Source organism: Solea senegalensis, linkage group LG18 (assembly GCF_019176455.1).
Source record: "Solea senegalensis isolate Sse05_10M linkage group LG18, IFAPA_SoseM_1, whole genome shotgun sequence".
Classification (NCBI taxonomy): Eukaryota; Metazoa; Chordata; class Actinopteri; order Pleuronectiformes; family Soleidae; genus Solea; species Solea senegalensis.
The window spans coordinates 3532590-3556496 of record NC_058041.1 but is presented as its reverse complement, the minus strand read 5'-3'; the positions used below and the strand labels follow the sequence as shown (position 1 = coordinate 3556496).

The following is a 23907-nucleotide window of genomic DNA, read 5'->3' as shown; positions in this document are numbered from 1 at the left end:
GTTTCAGTCTGGTAGTTTGACGGTGTTTTTGCCGTTTCTAGAGATATTATTTATAAAGGTAAAACTATAAAGCTAGAACCATACACATGCTCTGATTAAGATTTGCATAATGAAAATGGATTCTATTATAGTATCGTAGTAATTAATTATAGTCTCTCATAGTCAGTGTTTGGAATTGCATTCATATTTGGACTGGAAGAATCTAGATCATGTAAGCACATATATTATATATATATTTAATAAATGAATTACCATTTTAATGACATTTTAATAACTTTTACAATACATTTTGCAATTATAGTCAGTGACCTCTAATCTACAGAACAGTCCTGGCACACTATAAATTACAGAACCAAATCCAGATGATTACACAACTGAAAATAGTCCCCAATAATAAAATGTAGGGAGGGAACTAAATTATTGAAGTTCTTGAGGTACAGATGGCTATTTATGGCTTTTTAACTTATATAAACTGAAAACTGAATAACCTAAAATAATGAAAAAACAAAGGGCTCTAGGTTAAACTCTTTACACTTTACAGAAACAAAAACAATGGAGAGAACAAGAGGAACAAAGAAGACAATATGGCAGGGAGTGGCAGGAGAGTCTAGAATGTAAATAAACAGAAGAAACAAGAAACAGGTGTAACTGATACACCCAGAAGTAAGACGGACACAATGAGACACAATAAACTGGAAGGTAAGCCAACAAAAGACACAGGGAGGACAAGATTATTAAATAACGCATATTAATCAAAAGTCACATAGTCAGTGATTAAATAACAGCACTTGAAATAGATCAAGGTTCAGCATTGTGACAGTATCTGTTTTAACTTTTCATTTTTTTAAAGAAAGGTTCAATAGAAACATAGCATTGTTAATGTTAGTGAACTTTTTTTAAAGGCCTGAATAACATGCAGCCTCTCCAAAAAAAAAAAAAAAAAAGGGAATTTTAATCTGCCCATTGTGTGGCACATACTGTTCCAAACTCTGTTTGATGACAGCGCCGTCCTGGGGCAGAGGTTGCCTGAAGGACTCCAGACGTCTCAGTGTCAATCCTGAATAAGTTCTCTCTTTCTTTCAAACCACAATTATGGCATCCATTTTTCCTCTCTTCAGGATTCTTTTCTCCCCCCCCCCGCCCCATCTCACCCTAATGTGGCATCTGTGGGCAATTACTATTAACTTTTCATACAACGCCGGCCAACAGAGGAAGCCGTTGTATTGGAGCTCACAGCGTGTGTTTGCTGGCTGCGTAGAGGGACGGCAGGAAGGAGGGATGAATGGCTGCTGAGGAGGCCTATTCATGTTGGCAGGAGAGGCCATGCTTGATTAGACACTAGACCTTCCTGTCACCACACAACTGCTCCATAGAAGGGTCAGCTGAGCTGCTCCCTTTTGTCTCTTGTCCCGCCTGTCAACCTCCTCGGTGTCTCTCCTTCCATGTCTGTGTTTGAACGCCACGTGTTGTACAGTAGCATACCATGATTACATTGTTATAACTATAAATAATATAAATAACCATAAATATACGGCTGCTACTTCTTGAGAAAAAGAAATGGTGGCCATTTAATGGAAGGATAACCTCATAAAATGTACACCTGTTTAAGTCTAACATTATTTTACCACAGTGGCGATAGTATCACCAGCAAAAACCAGCACTTTTACATCATAGCAGAGAGTTATATATCCACTGATACACTCATGAGTAAGTTCGAATTTGTTATTTCCTAAATAACAAATATTTCCTTTAATCCTTCACTTGGATTAACTGAAGTAACACAAATTTACCAAATTGAAGCAGCCGTACACCAGACGCTCCTGTGTTCCCAGCAAGCTAAAAACACTGTTTTTCTCTATGGACTTTGGTGCAGGCCACACCGTTGGTGTAGTGGTTAGCACTCTTGCCTTTGCAGCAAGAAAACCCAGGTTGGAACAAGGGCCTTTCTGTATGGATTTTGCATGTTCTCCCCGTGTGTGTGCATGTGTTTTTTGATTAGACAAATTGGACACTCGAAATTGACCGTAGGTGTGATAGTGGATGGTTGTTTGTCTCTATGTGGCCTATGAGTGCCCCCTGCGACCCTCATGTGGACGATTAAGCAGTAGAAGGTGGATGAATGAAGTAGACTTTGGTGCAAGAGAGTGAGCAGTTTAAATACTGCAGGTTCCAGTCAGAAAAAGGTCTTTAATAGCAAGTAGACATATTCTTCAGATGTGTTTTATTATTTTTAATCGCGGCACTGCAAAATCATTGTTCGCTTATGTGTCAGTACCTCGTGTAACCATTTCTAACGATTTGGCATGTATACTTCTCGTTACCGTAACTCCATGACCGCTTGCGATAACTATGGACTGGCGATCTTGTGCCCTATGTCAGCTGAGATTGGCACAGCACCCTCTGCGATAGGCATAAGGCGATAGAAGATGGATGGATACCGGAAAGCAGAGAAATAGAGCTTTGCACCCATATACGTGTCAGTATGGTAGCCCTCAGAACATTCGCGGAATGACTACCCAATCACAGATTCTACAATTCTACAGCCAGAAAATCAAAATATGCTCATTACATTCTGCGCGGATGTCAGGAGCAAAAAGGATTTTGTGAGAATGTGTTTTAAAAACCGTTGTCACTATTATACTATCAACGGATCAACGGTGGCGGGTTCTTGCACTGTTATCTCTGCACTCGCGCTACGGTTCAGAGGCAGAAACATGTAAACTGGTGCAGATGTTTGATGGACATGTGCACAGAGTCACTGCATGCATGGATAGAAGTATGAAATAACAAGCAGGAACATGCATGTGTGTACACACACTTGCGCACACACACACACACAGATCCTGCAGCTTTTCAGCGTGCAGCAAGCCCACACACTGAAACTATGCAAATGGGTGTCACATGTTGTTCAGAGGATGTGCATGTACAAGGAAGACAAGTGTTTCTGATTTTGTCTCTTCTACATCCATCTCTCTCGCTGTTATTCTCCACTTGGGAGTTTAGACTTGGTACAGCATGTGCTTTTTTTCTTCACTACTTTCATCTTTCTTCCCAAACGACGTAAAAATCCTCTCTGTTTTTTTCATCTCTCCATCTGCTGTAGTAGTTTCCTCTTCTCTGTGCTTTGACACAAACCAGGTTGTGTGTGTGTGTGGCCGTGGCAGGGTTGACATATTGCCAGTGGATGCTTGTCGGAGCCTTTTTTTTTTTGAAATATTGAAATATTTTGATGCATGAAAAATACGGGCTACATTTACCTCCAGGTTTTAGGTGACGGCCTCTGCAAAGACGATACCACACATCTTCAGAGCTGCCTTCCTGTTCAGACTGTTTCGTCAGAAAAATGTGGGTGTGAAGTGAGGTGCAGTGCAGTGCAGTGCAGTGGGTCGAGTTGTGAATACTTGCCGTCCAGGTGCTTTTCCTGCTCGTGGTGTACAAAAGCAACTTCCCCACAGGCCCACGTCAAGCACTTAATAGCAGTAGCCCGAGCCAATCCTTTAATCATCTGTTCATGACTTTCAGAGGAGGTATTTCACTCACGGACAAAGATCTGAGACTCTTTTTGATGATGCAAGAGCCAGGCGTGCAGGGAGTGTCGCTATGGATTCTAACTGTCTCTTCTTCTGCCGTGGTTTCAAGTTGCCAATTGAGTCTCTCCCGTCATACAAACTGATCACTGCGTGCACACCTGAAGCCTGAACCACACTAGACGATAATTGGCCAGATTTCGGACCCGATCTGGCCCTTCTGACAATTGTGGTTGCCTTAGGCTGATTTGAACAGATTCTGTGGTCAAATTATCCTGTAGTGTGAGGGATTAACAGGTGCGATTTTAACGTAACCGGATGCATCAGTCTTCAAATCGTAAGTAACAAACATGTTTGATATTTACAACTGAACAGAGATAGCAAATGCTAATTTTCTCTATGGACAAAGGTGTGGAAAACATCCCAACACACAGCATCCTCTGCTGGACAGTGTGGTAATTACTTCACGCAGTCTGAAGCGCACCTAAACTGTATATTTTGTAGGGCTGCAACTAACAATTTTCTTTCATAATCGATTAATCTGACGATTATTCTCAGGTTTTTCATAAAAGTTGATGCATTCATTAACAAACTCCTTTGATAAGAGGTTGAATCCTGGCGCCGCTACTGGTTTCAACATAAAAACCTGCGGCTTATATTCAAGTGCGGCCTGTATATGTACGAAATGTATTTTCTTTTACAGTTTAGCTGGTGCGGCTTGTAGTCAGGTGCGCTCAATAGGCCGGAAGTTACGGTATTTTGTTTTGACCACAAGCCAAAATCATTCAGATTTTATTTATTTGGTCTATGGAGCAAAGAAAGACATTTTTCAGAAAATATTAACATTTAAGAACCTAAAAAACCCTTAAACCAAAAATTGTTGATGAAAATTGACAAATCAATTGTTTCAGTACTAATGTTTTGAAAAGGCTTTTAAGGTTCGACTCTCCCTTGCAAGTTGGAGCAGATATCTAAACGTTGGATAAAAAGTGAGTCAGTTTCTTACCAAAAAATCCCCTCTAAAGTGGCAAAACTATTCGTGAGATATGACAGGTGTTTATTTTATTAGGTGAGCCTTTTGTTAAGTGGCTAAAATCAGATTTTCCTCATGTTTCTGTTTTTTCGCTGAGGGCGAGTGTGTGTGTTGAGGGGGATAATGGAAAAGTCAGGATGTAAATGTTAATGCTCTTCAGTAAAATGAATGAGAAAACCAAGCATCACCAGAGCAGAGCGGGGCAGCGGATGCAAATCATTAAAAGCTTCAAAGGCGTCGGGTGACAGAAGGTAAAGAGGGGTTTATGGAAACGTGGTCTGTAACAGAAAGAGCACCAAGCAGGGACAGAGACAGAGACAGAGGTTTGCTCAAAGCTGTAAAATCCGTGTGACAAACGTGTGTCACATTTTGGCTGTGGTTTAAAAATGAAACACGTACTTTTTCTTTGTGTGTGCGAGTGTGTGGGAAACACAGAGAGTGGAAGTGTAGCAGCACAGTGGATGACTGACTAATGAACTGCTCACTGTGTTAACAAGATGTAAGACAGGCTCCACGAGACAAGCAGAGCCGTGTTAAGACAGGTGACCTCGACTCATTAAGACCATGATTGTGGGTTTGTGTCTGTGTGTTGGTATGCTACGGGGAATAATCCCACACATGAGGGAATAGAATCCAGTGTCATGTACAGTCAGTACAGTCTTCTGCGCCTCTGGTAATTATCTATTCTTGGGCAGCAACACTTATTTAATCTGTTTATTTTGTACAATCTCTTGTGTGAATTTTGGGTGTACACACTGGGTGTACAAATTAATTAGATAATAGGTGTACATGTAAATATTTGTTTGGTTTCACGGCTCCTCTGTGACAGAAAGCTTGAGGAAGTCATCATTTTGAGGTTTTGCAAAATACCTGTCAACGTTTTTTACCCATTTTCTGACCAAACAATTCATCAGTTAACCAAGAAAGTAACTGACAGATTAATCCGTAATGAAAGGGATAATGAGTTGCAGCCCTAATCTCATGCTATTGATCCAGAGGAAACACTTTTTCCTCTAAAAACAAATACAAGACATGAGAGAATCAAGAAAGTAGGGCAACCCGTAGCCAAGCGGAAAAGAGAACTTGGCTTGTTTGCCAGTTTGAGTCCCCTCCAGGCAAAGGGCTGGGGAGCAAGAACCCCAATCCCCATTGCTCTAAATTGACCCCATCCACGAGTGCACTCATTGTGCCAGTCCCAAGCCCAGACAAATGGGAGGGGTTGCGGCATCAGGAAGGGCATCCGGTGAAAAAATCTCTGCCAAATCAAATGTGTGGATCATCTGCTGTGGCGAGGGAGCAGTTGACAAAAAAAAATGTCATGTGGCAGCAAGAGATAAGCCCCAGTTATTGGAATATTAATGGAATCAAACACTGATTTGGTGCTCAAAATTGAGCATGTGATGATTGATTTACTCAGTGAGTGGTGTTTGACATCATGACAGGAAACAGTAGCAGTTGACAGCAAACAGGATGATCATCATGTAGAGTCATGAGCCTCGGTGTGGTCAAAAAGTCCCAGTATAGTTGTGATTGAAAGTGAAAGGATCCGTTTTCTTTCTTTTCATTTCTCTGAAATGATGATTTGACATAACAACTGCTTGCCACGACATATGTTTAGTCGCTTATTTGTGTTTGTGTGTCTGTGAGAGCAGCAGCACAAACGCATTCACACAGTACAGGAGGATTCCACTGAGAGGACACGACCTATTGTGTTGTTATGACTGTACTGTAACATCTGGCACAGATAAAAGCCCAGAACAAACTCACCATTGGTTCAGGGGTGAGGATAGGATTGGGGGGAGTTTGAAGAGGAAGGTGAAGCTCATCTTTAATATATGGATTTTCATGTGAATGATGATTTGAAGATTAGATTTAATGCCCAAAAAATCAGAAGACTTCCCAAAAGAGATTCTGATGAAATGCGTGGTTGAGTCTCTGACTCCATTCATAATTTGTCATTTAAAGGTGCAGTGTGTAAGAATTAGGGACATCTAATGGTGAGACAGCAGTTTGAAACCAACGGGGGAACGTGTGTAGTAATAACGATAGCCTTTCCATTCCAGAAACAATGTTGTTCTTACTCATTTGCACTTAAAAAAGGGGAAGAACACACTCCGGCTGTTTCTCTTTTTCTTTCTTTTTAGGTGCTGCCATGTTGATGGCTGTGAAAGGTGTTTACCAATGTGTCCAAGAGCATCTGTTGCAAGAGTGACGATAGACACGATAGACGATAGAGTTCCTCACCAACTTTATTTCAAGCTTTTCCCTTTTTTTAAACGGTCTCTGTAGACAAAATCTTCGAGTGGTGTGAACCAACTGAGTCTGGCTGGCGTTTGGACATGAACATGACGTAGAAGCGAGAATCTCAACACTGATTGGTATTTGCGTCGTTGTTTTCCGCCAAAGTTGACATTTTTCAACTGGAAGCAAACAGAGCTATGTGGGACAGCGGCATAAGGGATTGGTTTTCATTTGGAGCAGGCGGTTTTCTTGAGGCTGCTTTGGAAAAAAAAAGAAAAGAAAAAGTGCATAATACTTTAAGGCTAAATGCATCCAGAGGGTGCTGTTAGACAGGTTATTGTACCTCTTAAGAGCAGAGCAACGTAATGAGGTTCAAATGGGATAATGAAGGTCAAACTTATCTGGATTGTCCGATCATTGATTCACTCCTGAGTCCTCAACCAATTAACTTGGAAGTGCACTTACTTACTCTGCCTTCCTCGGGTGGTGCAAATAATAGAGTACGAATCTTGCACTACACCTACTTTAAAGAAGTATATTTGAACCTGAGAAGTAGTTGGTCACTTGACGTCGACACATCTTTTCCTTGTCTGGTTGTGGTTGTTTTGGTGTTAAAGCCTGTTACTATTCCTAACTGAAATGTTTAAAAATCAGTATTGTACAAAACTGAACACGGCTAAGAACCTAAAAACCTAAAAACAACGGCTATAGTTACTTTTACTAAAACTCACCATATATATGGTATCCAAACAGTATGATAGAGAATGTTATATAAAAGAATGATAGAGAATGTTGTATAAATATATAGTAGATATTTGCAGAACATTGCGAGACAGGAGTTGCTAATAAACGTTCTCCATCGTTTGAGTTTTTGACCTAAGCTGAAATAAGCTACGCTAGCATGGTATTTTAGTGACACGCTGCAAAATTTGTACCTAAATGATATATTGACTACATTATTCAGCAGCATGTTGGCCAGCAGAGTAAATGAAAGTCTTATCTGTCTGTTTTCTTTTAGAAAACACTCATTTCAGTTTGCAAAGAGGACGAGGGAGAGAAAGAAGAGCAAGAGGGGGATGGTGAGAGTTTTAGAGAATAAAAGGACTGGGGTTTTGGGAGAGATTAAGTTTTGGGCTGCTTAATATGACGATCAATTGAATATTAAAGCTTAGTGACGTGCAGTCACAGTGCGTTTCATGCCACAGTGATTTCTTGCCTCAGTCGGGAAAAAGTGTCAGTACAAGCCTGGCGTCGGTGCCAAAGTGACGCCTTTGTTTTATTCTGCCTCGGCATGTCAGGAGATGTCACTGTATGTCGAGAGGAAGATCCGATTACTCTGCTGCGCTGCCACCGTCCCCTATACAGTCGCCACTGCAGGCAATGTTCGGAAAATCGCATCTGAAATTTCTGCCATGGTGAAGTTTTACTGAGACTGCCACACACGGCATGTTGATACTCAGTTATTGGCCATGTACTCCTGTATACTTGGTTGTCAATGGAAATATCTGACCAGCCAATCACATCGCAGCGACTGAATCCATTCAGGCCTGTAGACATGGTCGAGACGACCTGCTGACGTTCAAACCAAGCGTCAGAATGAGGAAGAAACGTCTTTACCGTGGCGTGGTTGTTGGTATCTGACTATTTCAGAAACACACACAACCATCGCTACCTTTTACGGAGAATGGACCGTAATAGAGAAAATCCAGTGAGCGGCAGTTCTCTTTAATTCGGGTAGATTGTCACTGTGTTCAATGTCAGAAAACTTTGAAATATGTTGAAGTGACGACGTTCTCAAAAATGAAACCAGAAAATATTCACATTCAAAAAGCTGAAAAATCAGAAAGCTTGTTTTAATAATTAAAAAAAAACGTCTAAAACTGTTTAATCAAATAATCGTTGCAGTCCTAAATAACTTCACTTCAATGTGAATACCCAGCACCCTGAATGATGCGTCTGTCCTCGCGGTAACTTTCACTTCTGCTGCTTATCTGAGACATCACTTCCTGTTGGTGACACAATCGCAAGGGTATCACCGTCCAGGCAGGAGCCAGTGTGAGCGTCTGAGGCCTGACAGCAGGACGATGTCATTTGGTTTGTACTGCACAGGGATTATGGCGCGCTAATCTGCCTGCCAACCCAACTCCAGATAAAAAAGCGTGATCATGGAATAACAAATGATGGATAGTGGAAACAAGATGAAAAACAGAGGAGATTGGTTTTGGACCACACAGCATCTCTACACCCTATAAGGACTGTAAGTCTTTATATACTGTGACCGTGTCCTGCTTTATTGTTTATAGAGTGGCTGTGTCCACGTCCACGTGTGTATTCGCAAACACACACACAGTGTGTGCAGCGGCATCACAGAATAAGCAAAGGATGTGGTCAAGGATCGCTCTGGTGAAGGCTTCTATTTGCAGGGGTGTGTTTATCCTCGGCGACCGTAAGAGAACGCGCTGGCCCTCCACATGTGACCGCAAGAGAGACCAAAACAGTGACATGTGCAGTCGAGTTTGTGTCAACATGTCTTTTTCATTTCTGTCTTCAATTCTCTGCACAGATGCTCAGAAAAAACATGGAGATTAATCCAGGAGAGGAGCAAACAACAGCAGTCGAGCGTGGAGTCCGATTTTTTTAAAAGCTGCTATTTGTGGTGTTTTGATGGAAGTCTCAGTCTTTATTTTATCCCCAAAAAATAAACAAAAAACACCTTTGACAAAGATCAGTGAGTTCACACCTGCTGTGGAGAAAATGTTGGAGATCTTTATCTGAAAAGACATGCTGGTTTCTGTAAATGTTAAGATATGACGAACAAAAACAAAATGCACTTTTAAAGACTCAACTGACTGTCCTTGACAAGTGTGGTGGTATGAGATACTGACGCATCGCTAATGCTGTTTAAAACCATAGAGAATATCAGTAATTCTGTGTGTGTGTGTGTGTGTGTGTGTGTGTGTGTGAGGCAGAACTTAATGTCTGAGGAACTCGTTAAGTTTGGGGCTCAGATTTGAACTGTGATTTTAAAGGTAGGAAAGGAAAGAATCTTTATTGTCATTATACAACCACATTTGCAAGCTCAGATGGAGGTTTGATCACTTCTGCTGCAACACACTTCTGACCATCATAAGGAAGGAAACCCACACAGAAAGCTCCCAAACCAGGAGTTGAACCTTGTAGCTTTGTGCTGTGAGGCAACAGCGCTAACCGCTAATGCACAGTGCCAATAATTGAACATGGAGTACGATTTTTGGTGCTTTGTTTAGACGATGCAGCAAAACTCTGGGCTCACACTTGTCACAGCATCACTTAGTGCATGTGTAAGGCCTTATTATCTCTGATGATTGCAGCACCATCTTCTGGTCGTGGAGCAGAGCTGCACTGCTAACCCATCTTGAGGAAAAGCCTACCGGATTGTGTGAGGTGCAGAGGCTCCAGTGGCGCAATCGGTCAGCGCGCGGTACTTATATGACAGTATTCAGCAGAGCAATGCCGAGGTTGTGAGTTCGAGCCTCACCTGGAGCAGAGTAGTTTTAAGTGAAATATGGGTAAACGTGAGGACAACAGATCGACTGACGTGTCTGTGAATGATTCATTTGCAGCCACCACAGCACTGCGTCGCACTTTCCCCCCCACTCTCATGTCATCCGCCTCTACATTGAATTAAGATTTGACGTTTCCTTTGAGCAAAACGTCCTCGAGCGATCATAAGTGCATCATTCTAATCTACACTCTCTTTATCTGTCTTGACCTCGGCCTCGGGGGGAAAGATAATGACTGATATGGGATATACACTGAACTCCATTGATCCTCCTGAGGGGAGGGGCCGTGTATGTGTGAATACAAATGTCCGCAGAAACTCCCATGAGATTCTCCAGAGATTATCATGTCGGCTCCCTGCTATAATCTTCTGTTAATATCCGCGTGAGCTCATGTGAGAACACAGCTGTAGAAACTCTGGGGTAATCCACACAGGGAGTGAGCGTCCTCTGCCTCCTGCGTGTTTTAAAGCCGGCCCAGAAAATAAATAAGCCAAATTAAAAATTAAATATAATAAGAACACCAAATAAAATAGAGCATGATGAAAATAAACTTAAATTGTGCCAAATTAGATGGGGAAAATTTATAGATAAAAGATAGATCCATTCTCCTGCTCATGATCATATGTTTGTCCCACACGCTCACAGTGCTTTGTCTGTGTGTCTGTGTTGTGCAGCTGGCAGGTGCAGGTGCAGGTGGAGGCAGTGAGCATGGATGAGCCGGGCAGCAGGAACAGCAGCCTGCAGAGGAAGAAGCCACCATGGCTCAAACTGGACATTCCCACCATCCAGCTCACACCGGACGACTCGTCCACACACCTACAGGTAAAAATAAAGCAACCGAGCTGCTGTGTAGAAGAAACTACTACTGGTTTGTGCTGTTGTCAGCGTTGTCATGTGTTTTATGTGTGTGTGTGTGTGTGTGTGTGTGTTGCAGCCAGTAAAGCGCCTGCGCAGTGTCAGCATGCCGGGGGAAAACCCTCAGAGCCGCATCGCTGCCTTGGAAACTTCAAATAACTACCTCAGACCTCCACTGGAGAGACAGCCCTCCTTCACGCAGTCTATCAGGAGGTTAATCCCAAACACTCACACACACACACACACACATTTGTACAGCATTCTTAGTGAGGACACTTATCGACATAATGCACTACCCTAACCTTATTTAAGCAAATTCTAACCCTAACACTAAAACCAAGTCCTAACCCAAAAACAGCCCCACAATCGTCCTCATTTTCACAAAATGTCCCTTTTTTCCCTATAGTTTATTAGTTTGTTGGTCCTCACAAAGATGTATGTACAAGTGCACACACACACACACACACACGTGTCTCGTCTTTCCTCTCTGCTGTGTCCTCTGCCTGCTGATTTCCTGTCTCTTCTCGCATGTCTTTTTTCAAGCAATAATTCTCTTCATTAAAGGCACAGTGTGTAAAATGTTGCATTGTGGGCTTCTGTAAAAAACATAGCAGTCCAAAATGTCAGCCTCAGCAGAGCTGATCCAGCTTATTTTAAGGGTCATGAAAAACCACAATTCAATTAACTTTGCCTACATTTTGCATGCTGGGCCTTTAAATGATTCACTAATTCACACTGAGGTTTACTTTCTGCTTCATACAAACTAATCTTTACACCTTTTTTCTCTCTCTTTGTCTCCCCCTTTCTTGGATTATCTTATGTTTCTGCTTTCCCGCTCTGCCTGTCCCTGTCTCCGCTCCTCCTCGTCTTGCTGCATTGAATATTAAGTGAGAAAAGGGTGCGCTTCAAGCGCGTCAACACCGTTCCACCGAAGGGCCAGAGGAGCCCGAGGAGGGTGTCGACCATTCGAAGGCGGTCCTGCATTCCCAAAATACTGACCCGGCGGCGTTCATCTATACCCAAACAGATTATCAGGTACAGGGAGGGAGGTGGTCTGAGATTGTATATCCAATCTGACAGCTACTTAAGGTGAGGTAAAATGGAAAAACCCTAATATTTTCACAATAAAAGGCATTCCCCACCTAAACATGTTCACGGGAATCAAACATACTCAACACTATGCCTCCAGTTAAAGCACTTATAAGAAGCCTTTTGGTCCTAATTCAGTGCTGCTCTGATTAGGACAACCCCCATTTCCGACACTGGTTTTGTGGAAAAATTAAAGGTCCAGGTTTGGCCATTCAGGCTGCTGTAAAAACAGCAGCTTCTATAAAGCAAGGTCATTGACTAAAGTACAGTGTGGCTCATTTTATACTTATCTAAACGTAATTATGGGTCGTTTATTCAATGTCTGTCCAGAAATATCCTAAATGTTACACACTGGTTCTTTAACAGTGAACAATATTCCATCATGCTGTATTTACTGAGCATCAAAGGTCAAATAGACAAAGATAGAGACTCCATAAAAGCAGAAATGGCTCTTGGTCTGTGTGTAGTAAAGCAGAATATGTGATATATTGGGGTTTAGGATCATTTTGCGTCTCATATTGTTTCCTTTTCCAATATAGAGTGAAAAGGTCTTTATGTTACTATAGCTACGTAACTATTAACCTCAAAGGTGACACGTCAGTGCCGTGTTTTACACCCATTCTTTTTGTTTTTGCACCCTGGACGTCCGCACTGCGTTTTCATACTTCAAATAAAACCTCTGCGCTTTTAATGTCTTTGTGCCGCAGCTGTGAACCCGCTCTGTGTCTGTGACACAAAAAAGAAGAGCACACACGAGTGGTCGTATCAGTGTCAGTCCAGGTGACACGCAGCGCCGCATGCTTTGACGCAGACAAAATAATACAATTACTCATGCGGGCCAACTGTGCGCCTCGCAGGGCACGTGGGCCACATCAAAGCCGGCCCCTCAAACTGTTTGAACGTGGAGCCAAGACTCAAACCTGGAGACACTCGCTCGGTGATTTACCTTTATCATGCCGAGGTTTATTAGCGATGTGAGAGAGGACTGTTTGTGATGTTTGTGTAATGGGATTGAGGGCAAGTTGTGTAATCTTTTACTATTTAAACAAGGGTTTTCTGTGTGTGTTTGCAGCTACTGTGTCCCCATTAGCTAAAAACATAGTTTTCTCAATGGAGTTTGGTTCGCAATAGTGAGTGGTTAAACCTTTGTAGCACTCCTGTGTGTGTGTGTGTGTGTGTGTGTACATGTGTCATGTTCGGACATGTCCCAGTGCCCTTCCTCCAGCCCGTCTCCCTCCCAGTGTGTGTGATGTTCTGTCTTTTCCGCTGTCCCTCCTTCTAATCTCCCATTTCCTCTGGAGTGCTGGTATTTCAGAGAGGGAGAGCTGGTGTTTACACACACACTCATGCAAAACAAGGCGTAAAGAAAGAGAGAGAGACGAAGAGAGAAGGAGCTTCATGAATGGAGAGGGGGGCAGTGTATTCAGTTTGACAAGGACCAGAGCCGCTGTCTTCCTTGCCCTATAGGTCACATCCCTTTATGCATATTCTGGAGGATGGATTCTGGGAGGCCTGCCAGAGACTGACACGTTCACACAGTCTCTCACACAAACACACTCCACAGTCATACAGGAACGTCTGTTGTGTGCTGGTGGTGACATGAGGTCAGAAAATCCAAGATCCTCCCACTCATTGTTGTGTGTTGAATGAGTCGGTCCAGCTGGTGGAAGTGGACCTAACTCACATCGGGGACACTCGTCTGGTCTGACCAAGGAGATGGACGCCAGCTTTTCCTTCCAGTTCTGATGTCAGAGGAGTGTGGACGTGTCGTGACTTTCCCTCTTTTGCGTCATAGTGAGAGTTACAAGGTACCGCCAGCCTGGATGTCAGGGGAAAATCCTCTGCCAAGGATCAGCGTGAGTTCAGCGGATCAGGGTTTAACACAGGTCCAGAGGGTAAACGGGGACAGTAGGTCAGCGATGCTGGTGATGGAGGCGACACATCTCCATCGGCCCAGATCTCCTCAGGTATGACCCAGATCCTGAACCTCTCCTGGAGCTCACTGGACAGGTGGGTGTGCTGTAGGCTTTTCTCAACCAGAGCAGAAGATACTGTTCAAAAATGAATGGCTTTGGAAGTAAATGCCATGCCTTCATTCCTTGTTATGCTCATGCCCTCATATGGGTTTAAGTTTTGTTTTATGGACCTTTTTATTTTATCATTTCCAACATCTACATGTGCCTAGTCCTCTCTTTTTACAATGGTGAACAATACTCCTGATCCTTTACTTCTACTACTTTACTTTTACTACTCAGGAGTTACTCAGCGTTGTCAAAGTTTCAAAATAAAAGTACGTACGATATTTAATTGATAAAATATTTTAGATTTTGGTCATTTACATTGGTAATGTTCTTAATGTCATGATGTGGAACTACATTTACATCTCCATCACTAGAAAATGTCCACTTTTTTGACACAGAGATAAGGAAATATTTTATTCTGGAAATAATAACAGAAATATTAAAGAAATGTCCTAACAGTTAAATCGGTTACTTGACTGTCTTATAATTTATTTGCTGTTTTTAAATGGCTGATTCTGGTGAAGTTATACATCAGCAAAACCACTCCGTTGAGCACTATTTGCTCTGTTCTGTGTCACATTTGTTTCGATTGTTCTAAGATCTTCTCCTTGGCTTCCTCCTTCCACGTGAACAAAAACAGCCTGTAATTATTACGGTAGATTGCAGCTGCATGTGTACCAGAATTACCTTGAGGATGTGGAAGTTCATGTTCATGTGGCTTTAACATTTTATCTCTCGTGGTGCGGTGGATTTGTATTTGTGCGGTTGAGTGGACAGGCGGTCGTGAATATTTTATTTTGGGTGTTGTGAGTGGGTGAACGCGGCGTGTTTGTTTGTCGATGCGTAAATGCACAGAAAAAACACGCAAACGAATTGGGCTGATGTGTCAGTGAATGTCACGTTATGACCGTCATTGTTTTTCATGACTCCTCATCTGTTTGTTTCTCCTCTTCAGCTCAGAGAGGTCCAGTCTTATTCCCGTCTCTGTCCCCCCTCTCAAACCTGTTTTCTTTCTAAGTCATCCTTCCTTGGAAGGACGACAGTCAGCACCACACCGCCGCCCTCCCTCCCCTTGCGCCGCCTTAAAAGGCTTCCCCAGCTGGCCTCTCTCTTGATGATGAGGGCTGAGTGTTTATTACTGAGTGTCCTGCTCTCTAAACAGTTTCCCCTGCCATGACCTCCCCCCACTCCTTATAGGTTAACACGCAGCCTCGCATATAGTTGATGGGGAAAAAAGGGACCGGGACGCACACAGTCAATCAGTATAAATGAGAAACACACACACACACACGTCAGGTCATCTTCTGCGGGACGAGCAACATCTGCTTCTTCACTGCCGGTCTAACTTTTTCTGGAAATACTTTCCTGTGTCTACGATCACACACACACACATTCACAAACAAAGATAAATAGAGAAAAAAAGATACTGTAAAAGAGCTGAAACTAAGGGTTTTTCCTTGTCTGAAGTGATTATGAAAGTTTCAGAAACCAAACATCTTATATTTAGTATTGAAGGTATTTAAAGAGTGTAAAAAGTCTTGGTGTTTTATGAATCTTGTTTCACTAACCAGAGTCCTTCCTCCCTGCAGGGGTACGGCCGACTGGTTTGGGGTGAGCAAAGACAGCGACAGTACCCAGCGATGGAGGAGGAAGAGCCTGCAGCACTGCGGCCACCTGTACGGGGGTCTGAAGCCTCAGGTGATGAGGGAAATGGAGCTGCAGAGTCAGGACAACCTCTCCCTGGCCAGCACTGAGACCCCTCCTCCCCTTTACCTCCCACCCCACCACCCCAGTCACCACCACTGTGGCATGCAGAGGGTAGGCCAGCGCCTCGGGGCATGAGCAGGGCAGGGATAGAGGAATAAACGGGACAGTTCATCCTTTTCTTCTCACACATCTTTCACTCGCTTGCTTTGTTCCACTTTAGATTTATGGCGCTCGCTTTACCTCTGTGCTTTGTCAGCTTGTCCGGGGTTAGATTGATGGAAGATTTTGTGAAGATTTTACACACATTACAACTACACAGTATAACTACTATTGCTATAGCTAGATTTTTATTAAAATGTAATTTGAATGTTTAGGAAAATGGACATTTATCTGTGTTTTCATCATCTGAGATAAGCAGTAGGTGGCACAAAAAACATTATACCACAGAAGAAAAAAATTATCTTGGCTGCCGTACAATTTTTATCTACATGCAAACATTTGCAAACATTTTAACCTCCCTCAGGCATAAACAGATTATATTTTATATATTTCAAGACTTTTATTCTATTTTCTAAGTTTCCATTCAGGTGTTTTAATGTGTTTTTATCCACATAAATAAAAATAAATGTGTGTAAAAGAATATAAGGCTGAAGGAAACACATTTAATATTAATATCAAAGCAATGTCTGTGATCTAAGTAAAGTGCATTTAATTTCATTCTATTACAGCAGTTATGTCCAATGTAGATACATCTAATCCATCGTAAACTGATTAGCCTTATGCTAATCAAGATGAGATGCAAATTGTTTATTTTTTTGCTTATTATTAAAAGTATTGAAAGACAGGTACACTTGATAGGTTATTACTGTTTTAAAGAATATTATGATTGAATAACAACTTTTTATGAATCTTTTTCCAAAACTTAAAATGTTTTTAGTTTTTTTTTGCTAAATTGATAGCAAGCTAACTTGTTTTTCTTTCTCACTTAAAGTTAGATTTTTGTGGTCCCAGCTTCGATATTATGTTGAAATTAACTCTAAACAATGATTTACTCAGTGTACAAATCATTTTTCAAAGTTTTTTAGGTTTTATTGGAAATAAATTCTGTTCAGGCTAATATAGTATAATGCTAACACAGGACCCTAAGTAGCCCCAAAATAAGCCTGTTTTTAAGTAATTTAGCAAGTAATTTAATTCTAGGGCTTGTTTTATTATTGTTTTTATAATAATTGTTAAAAACATGTTTTGTCAAACGTCAAACTAATCAATCAACAAACACAAATGTGTTTTTATTATTATTGTTATTTTTAAGTTTCCTGTGATTGAAATCTTCCCGTTACGTCAAACTAACCCTAGTGTAGATGTCTATGTGCATCCCTACTGTTCCCTATTCCTGTGTTGTGGGTTAACAATATGTGTTTTATAATAAGTGATTATTATGAGCACTTAGTGTGTTTATGTGCGTGTGCAGATTGTCGACCCCCTGGCACGGGGTCGTGCCTTCCGCATGGTGGAAGAGGTAGACGGCGTCGGCGTTCCACATACTCCCATCACACCCGGCACCGCCTCCCTCTGCTCCTTTTCAAGCTCCCGCTCGGCTCTCAACCGGTTGCCGCGGCGACGCAAGCGGGAGTCTGTCGCTGTCATGAGTCTCAAAGCTGCGGCAGCACTTATGAAGGTGTTCATTTTTAACAATTATTTTTCCGACACACTTTTAATCATCAGTGCTTTGCAGAATCTGTGCTTCGCTTTCGTCCAAAGCTGAGGATATTCTTTACATCTCGAAAATACTTTCACATGCAAAAAAGAATTGAGTTCTCATGCATAGTATGCACACATGTTAATATCCATCATCTCATGTTTTGGTGAAGAAATTCTTGGAAAACCTCTATCCATTATATTCTCATGCGTTCCTGTTTCCCACACACACTGTATGCACGGATGGGATTAATATCTCAGTCAATCTGTGTTTTTATGCATGTGTAATATGCGTTGTAGGCACGTTATGTAAAAACACAGGATCAGCTGTCGTGCTGTGGATTAAGAGTCACAGCAGAGACGGGCAGATGGCCCATGATGACACACAGTGAATGCTCACGGTTAGAATATTCCAGAAATGCATAATCCAGTATTTATGTATTTACGCTGCTACATAAACATCAGCCGCAGTCATGAATAATGTCTCACACACTGCCTGTCAAGATCAGGATATTTTGCTTCTATTGACTTCCTCCATACTACTCTATGTGTACACTCACTGCCCACTTTATTAGGTACACCAGTTTAGCTGCTTGTTAATGCACATTTACCCAATCATCCAATCACATAGAAGCCAACTCAGTGCATTTAGGCATGTAGACATGGTGAAGTTCAAACTGAGTCTTAGATTTGGGGAAGAAAAGTGATTTCAGTGACTTTTTGATGCTCGACTGATTCTCCCAATGATTTACTTTATTTCTTCATCTGTCATTTTTGATGTACTTTGTTGTTATTGTGCTCCGATGACGACTGTTTGTGTGTTTATGTCTCTCAGGGTCGGACATTAGGAGACGGCGCCACAGGGAGACAACGGAGACGCAGTTTCATGCCGCCTAGTTTCTTTGAAGATGACACTGTGGACTTTTCCGACGATCTGGACACTTCCTTCTTCACCAGAGTGAGCAGTAGAAAGACACATTTAATGTACACTGCCCTCGACTTGCCTTAATTAACCATATGCAGGGGCATCACAAGAGGTTAGATAAAGAAAGTAATTAACCTGAGACCATGAGAACAGCTGATTACTTTAATCCACAAATCATTTTGTGAGAATACCCTGAAATGATCTGCCTGTTTTCTGTAGCCTATTTTGTGGTCATTACATTAAGATTTATAATAAGTCAGGTTCAAAATATGGTCAAACTAATCTACTCATCTCATCGTTGTGAATTTAAAAGGTATTACAAGTTTAAACCAGAATTGATCAAAGATCATACCAGCTGTTGTTCAGCTTCAAACTCTTCTTGTTTTGTTTGTAGGACGGCATGCACGATGAGATGTCGACGTACGCGGACGAGGTTTTCGAAACCCAATCAGAAGCCGCCCTCAAACACGTGGATGAGAGCGAGCTCACAGGAAGTGCGCTGGATAAGAATGAACTGGAGCGGAGTCACCTGATGCTGCAAGTTCTACACGCTGAACTTATTTGCAGCAGTTACTGTGACAGCGTTTGCTCATCTCTCCTCTGCCTTTGCTCTGCTCAATCCAGGCCTTTGGAGCGAGGGTGGCGCAAGACGAAAGACAGCTCCCTGGTCCAACCTAAACCGCGCCTGAAGCAGGAGGTGGTCAGCGTCAACAGCCACCAGCAGCGAGGACAGCGCATCGTGTTACCCGTTAAGAAGCTCTTTGCCCGAGAGAAGAGGCCGTACGGACTCGGCATGGTCGGACGCCTCACCAACCGGACGTACCGCAAGCGCATCGACAGCTTTGTCAAACGGCAGCTTGAGGACATGGATGATCACAGGTAAGGCAGCTGATTCTGTTTTTACTGAGAGACTAAGAGCAGCCTGACATTACGTTCTTCTCTTTTCTCTCCAGGCCTATCTTCACATACTGGATCACGTTTGTCCATTTGCTCGTCACTATTCTGGCTGTGGCTATCTACGGCATTGCTCCAGTGGGCTTTTCCCAACATGAAACTGTTGATTCTGTGAGTAAAGTTTACAGCCGGTATAATGTTAAAGGTCCAGTGTGTGAGGATTAGTGACATCTAGTGGTTAAGCCTGGATATTGCAACAAACAGAGGACTGCCTGATTTGATTTTGGTGGATTTCCTCCAAAAAAAAAGTAATTTAAGTATGTTTATTTTTAGGTGTTGAGGAACAAAGGAGTTTATGAAAACGTGAGGTTTGTGCAACAACAGAACTTCTGGGTCGGTCCAAGCTCAGTGAGTATTTTTTTATTTTACAATCTTTGTAAATATACTTAAATTAGCTCAAGTGTAGTAATCAGTTGTTGTATAAATGGAAGAATATTTAAAAAAAAATGATTATTTACACTGTGAAGCGCTTTATAAATAAAATACATTATTGTGATAATTGGTTTAGATAAAGTGCCTCACAAACTTGACAGGATTGTGAGAGGGTCGTTTTAGACGTGTTAATAATATTGTCATACTCCGCTTTCCTGCAGGAGGCACTGATTCACCTGGGGGCCAAGTTTTCCCCGTGCATGCGGCAAGACGAAGAGATCCAGAAACTGATCCGGGAGAAGAGAGCGCGAGAGCGGGAGTCCGGCTGCTGTGTGAGGAACGATCGCTCCGGGTGCCTGCAGACGTTACAAGAGGAGTGTTCGGTCAGAGGAAACCTTTTTTTTTTCTTTTTTTTTTATCTTGTTGCAGCGTGTTGTCGAAAAGCCGCATATAATATCAACATTTCCGGTTGTTTCTCTTTGTCTTTTGTTACTGCAGAGTACGCTGGCAGTGTGGGTGAAGTGGCCTCAGCACACGAGTGTGCCGTCTGTGAACGGTGAACTACGGCAGCACGGTGCAGTCTGCCATCAGGACCCCAGGTAACATGATAGAACGCTGTTCTTTTCATGATCACAATCTTATTTTCACCTAATTTTAGTTTAGTTCTCATCCTGTTTTTTCCTCCCTGTATGATTGTTTTTTATTGTATGTCCTATTGATTGGTCTTTATCATCTGTTTTTATTGTTTAAATGTCATTAACGTTTGACACATGTTTCATTTGCAGCTCTTATTGCTGTTGTATATCCTGTACAATGACAATTAAAGGCTTTCAACTCCTAATTTACCTCCATGTGTGGACTCTGGTGTTAGTGTTTCACTCCGTTTTACAACCGTTTGTATTTTATTTTGTAGAATTTGCCTCGAGCCTGCCTCGGTTACACCTCATGAGTGGCCGGATGACATCACCAAGTGGCCGGTGAGTAAAATGACATCCATTGACAATCATAGGTGGGTTCATAAAGTCTGAATTAGTCACATTATTAGAATTCTCTCTGTCTAAAAAGATCATTTTGGCCTTGTTATGTTCAAATTGAAGAAACTTACTTCTGCCAAAGCTGATTCATGGTCATGATCTGTAGGTTTGTACAAGGTACAACTCCGGGAACCACACCAACCTTCCCCACATAGACTGCACGATCACAGGCCGGCCCTGTTGCATCGGAACCAAAGGACGGTACGGACGTAGATTTATTCTTTTTTTTATTATTATTTTCCTTTGATGTTAGCTGATCATGTGTGTCCTGTTATAGATGTGAAATCACTTCCAGAGAATACTGTGAATTTATGCGAGGATACTTCCATGAGGAGGCGACTCTCTGCTCACAGGTAGGACAAACACTGCACAAAATTCCTTATTTTTAAGATGACTTTACTTGAGCAAGCACACTGTAGCTCATCTGCTAGTTAGTTAGCAGTAGTTAGTATGTAGTTAGTTAGTTACTTAGTAGAAATTATGTTTCTGATGCTCAGTTTGAACTTCAGTTAAATTGCTGCCATGTAATTGGCTGGTTAAGTATTTGAGATTTTTGATTGTAGCTGAACATTTATCCAGTATAACCTTTGCAGTTGCAGGTGTCGTCTTCCTCCACAGGGTGGCAGTGCATCCACAGCCCTGACTCTTTCCCTCATGTCTTTACTCCACCAGGTTGCCTGTATGGATGATGTGTGTGGTCTGCTGCCTTTTCTGAACCCAGAGATCCCAGACCAGTTCTCCAGACTCTGGCTGTCTCTCTTCCTTCATGCTGGGTGACTGCACTTTATTTTCCTAAAACAGTCAAATGTGGAAAAAAAAAATCACTAAGTTTGGGGTTGAAAATTAAAAAGGACCTTCTGCGCCTGTAGGATCCTGCACTGCCTGGTGTCGGTGTTGTTCCAGATGACCGTGCTGAGGGACATAGAGAAGCTGGCCGGCTGGCTGAGAATCTCCATCATCTACATGCTGAGCGGCGTCACTGGCAACTTGGCCTCAGCCATCTTCCTGCCGTACAGAGCAGAGGTACAAATAATCAAGTCCTTCTGGAGGAGCCTTAACATGTTACAGCTGCAGTACTACCAAGACTGTTAAGTTTCTTACACAGGTGGTTGAAATACTTACACAACAACACCAGCTACACGTCAGTGAGCGCACACATTTGGGTCTGTTTAAGAATCTGTGAGGTCACTGAGGTCCATGGTTCTTAGTACCCAACTAAATACCAGGGTAGATTGACTCTGGGTTGTAACGTCAGAAATTTCTTAAACAGTGAGCAGGTGGTTTGGTACCGTAGCCCCTTTTTTCACCAAACAAATGTTCCCATACCAGGAGTTGAACCCGGGCCGCCTGGGTGAAAACCAGGAATCCTAACCGCTAGACCATATGGGACATGTTCACTTGATCAAATAAAGTCATATTGGGTTTTCTTTGTGTCTCTCAGGTGGGTCCTGCAGGCAGCCAGTTTGGTATCCTGGCCTGTCTGTTTGTGGAGCTGTTTCAGAGCTGGCAGATCCTGGAGAGACCGTGGTGGGCGTTCGCGAAGCTGCTGGCCATCTCGGTCTTCTTCTTCTCCTTCGGTCTGCTCCCGTGGATCGACAACTTTGCTCACATCTGCGGCTTTGTGTCGGGATTCTTCCTCTCCTTCGCGTTCCTGCCGTACATCAGGTAAGTGACTTCAGAGAAGGGTGTTGTTGCTGCTCTTTTCACTTCCTTACGAGAAGCATAACACGGGGGGGGGTTTGTTCTCTTTCTGTAGTTTCGGGCGATCAGATATGTACCGTAAGCGGGTCCAGATCTGTGTCTTCTTGCTGGTCTTCCTGGCTCTGCTCGCGGCTCTGGCCGTGCTCTTCTACGTTTACCCCGTGAAGTGCGACTGGTGCGAGTATCTCACGTGCATCCCCATCACCGACAAGTTCTGTGAGAAGTACGACTTAAACGCTCACCTTCTCTGAACGCTGGAGAAACTGATGTCGGACCGATGATGTTTGTGAATGTTTCTCTTGAAATAACCAGTGTTTGAGGATTTCTTGTTGAGGTATAAACACCAAACTGCACTTTTTGGAAATTGCATGCATGAAAGCCCCCGGACACCTGACTTAAAAAAAAAAAGAAAAAGACGTGCATGAGGACAGAACTTGACTGAAAAGGACTATTAATTGACTGATCTCTAGCTGGGCTAATCAAAGATCAGTCAGAGACTCACCAAGGTATGTGTTTACCTCTCTATTAACATGGTGTAACAGCACCACCCAGTGGCCATAAAGGTCCTCACGCTCCGAGGACGAGCTGAGGATCTTTTCGTTTACAATCTCAACAGTGAAGAACCACTTAGTGGAAGATAAAACTCGCCAAGAAGTGACACTCTTAATCATTAAATGTGCCTTATTGACACGGAACATCTGTTTCTGGCACCACATGTCCATCATGTAAAATGGGTTTGTTTTTTTAAACAGCCTTTAAAGCACTTCTGTCACAGATTGTATTTTTTATCGTGTGTTGCATGTAGGGAACATATCTGTATGTTAAAACCTGCTGCACTGTAAAAAATGCCCCTCACCCTTCCATGTTCTTTTTATTCAAAGTGGTCGCGTTTTAGCTACCGAACAATAAACACAACATGACACAGACTTTGACTCATTCGTTTCTTTTCCTATGTCCAGGAAGCTCAACCACACTTTCAACCTCAACAGGTATAACTAACCAAACTAACCAGCTGAGTGAGCTGTCTCTAATAGCACAGGTTAACATACACGGATGATCTCGGGTGGTGAGTTGAAACTTGTCGTCAACTAATAACTGCTCAGCCCAGTTTGTGAAAGCCTTTGTATGTAATGTAATTCTAAAATCTCCCGATTAAATACAAATGCTGATGCTCGAGTGAAGCGTTTACTTTTTTGTTCAGAGACTAA

General features: G+C 42.5%; 1 protein-coding gene and 2 non-coding genes across 8 annotated transcripts in view; 2 read left to right on the top strand and 1 right to left on the bottom strand.

Annotated features, from left to right (window-relative positions):
* The window catches only part of LOC122759346 (inactive rhomboid protein 1-like), a 29157-nt gene extending 5532 nt beyond the window's left edge, over positions 1-23625 (top strand). For 2 of the 6 annotated variants that reach the window (XM_044014142.1, XM_044014141.1), the window contains exons 3-21: positions 11018-11165; positions 11278-11411; positions 12087-12233; positions 15898-16126; positions 17487-17693; positions 18549-18671; positions 19033-19175; positions 19263-19517; positions 19592-19703; positions 19866-19940; positions 20186-20347; positions 20463-20563; positions 20878-20941; positions 21105-21199; positions 21276-21351; positions 21671-21771; positions 21868-22021; positions 22440-22663; positions 22755-23625. In XM_044014142.1, coding sequence (XP_043870077.1) covers positions 11052-11165; positions 11278-11411; positions 12087-12233; positions 15898-16126; positions 17487-17693; positions 18549-18671; positions 19033-19175; positions 19263-19517; positions 19592-19703; positions 19866-19940; positions 20186-20347; positions 20463-20563; positions 20878-20941; positions 21105-21199; positions 21276-21351; positions 21671-21771; positions 21868-22021; positions 22440-22663; positions 22755-22950 — 2712 coding nt within the window. In that variant the 5' untranslated portion in view covers positions 11018-11051 and the 3' untranslated portion in view covers positions 22951-23625. The other 4 variants (XM_044014143.1, XM_044014144.1, XM_044014145.1 and 1 more) reach the window with 4 other exon arrangements.
* Positions 10233-10326, top strand: trnai-uau. Its single transcript has 2 exons — positions 10233-10270; positions 10291-10326. It is a non-coding gene; the product is annotated as a tRNA-Ile (tRNA).
* Positions 22316-22387, bottom strand: trnae-uuc. The gene has a single exon. It is a non-coding gene; the product is annotated as a tRNA-Glu (tRNA).
* Positions 23626-23907: the final 282 nt, after the last annotated feature.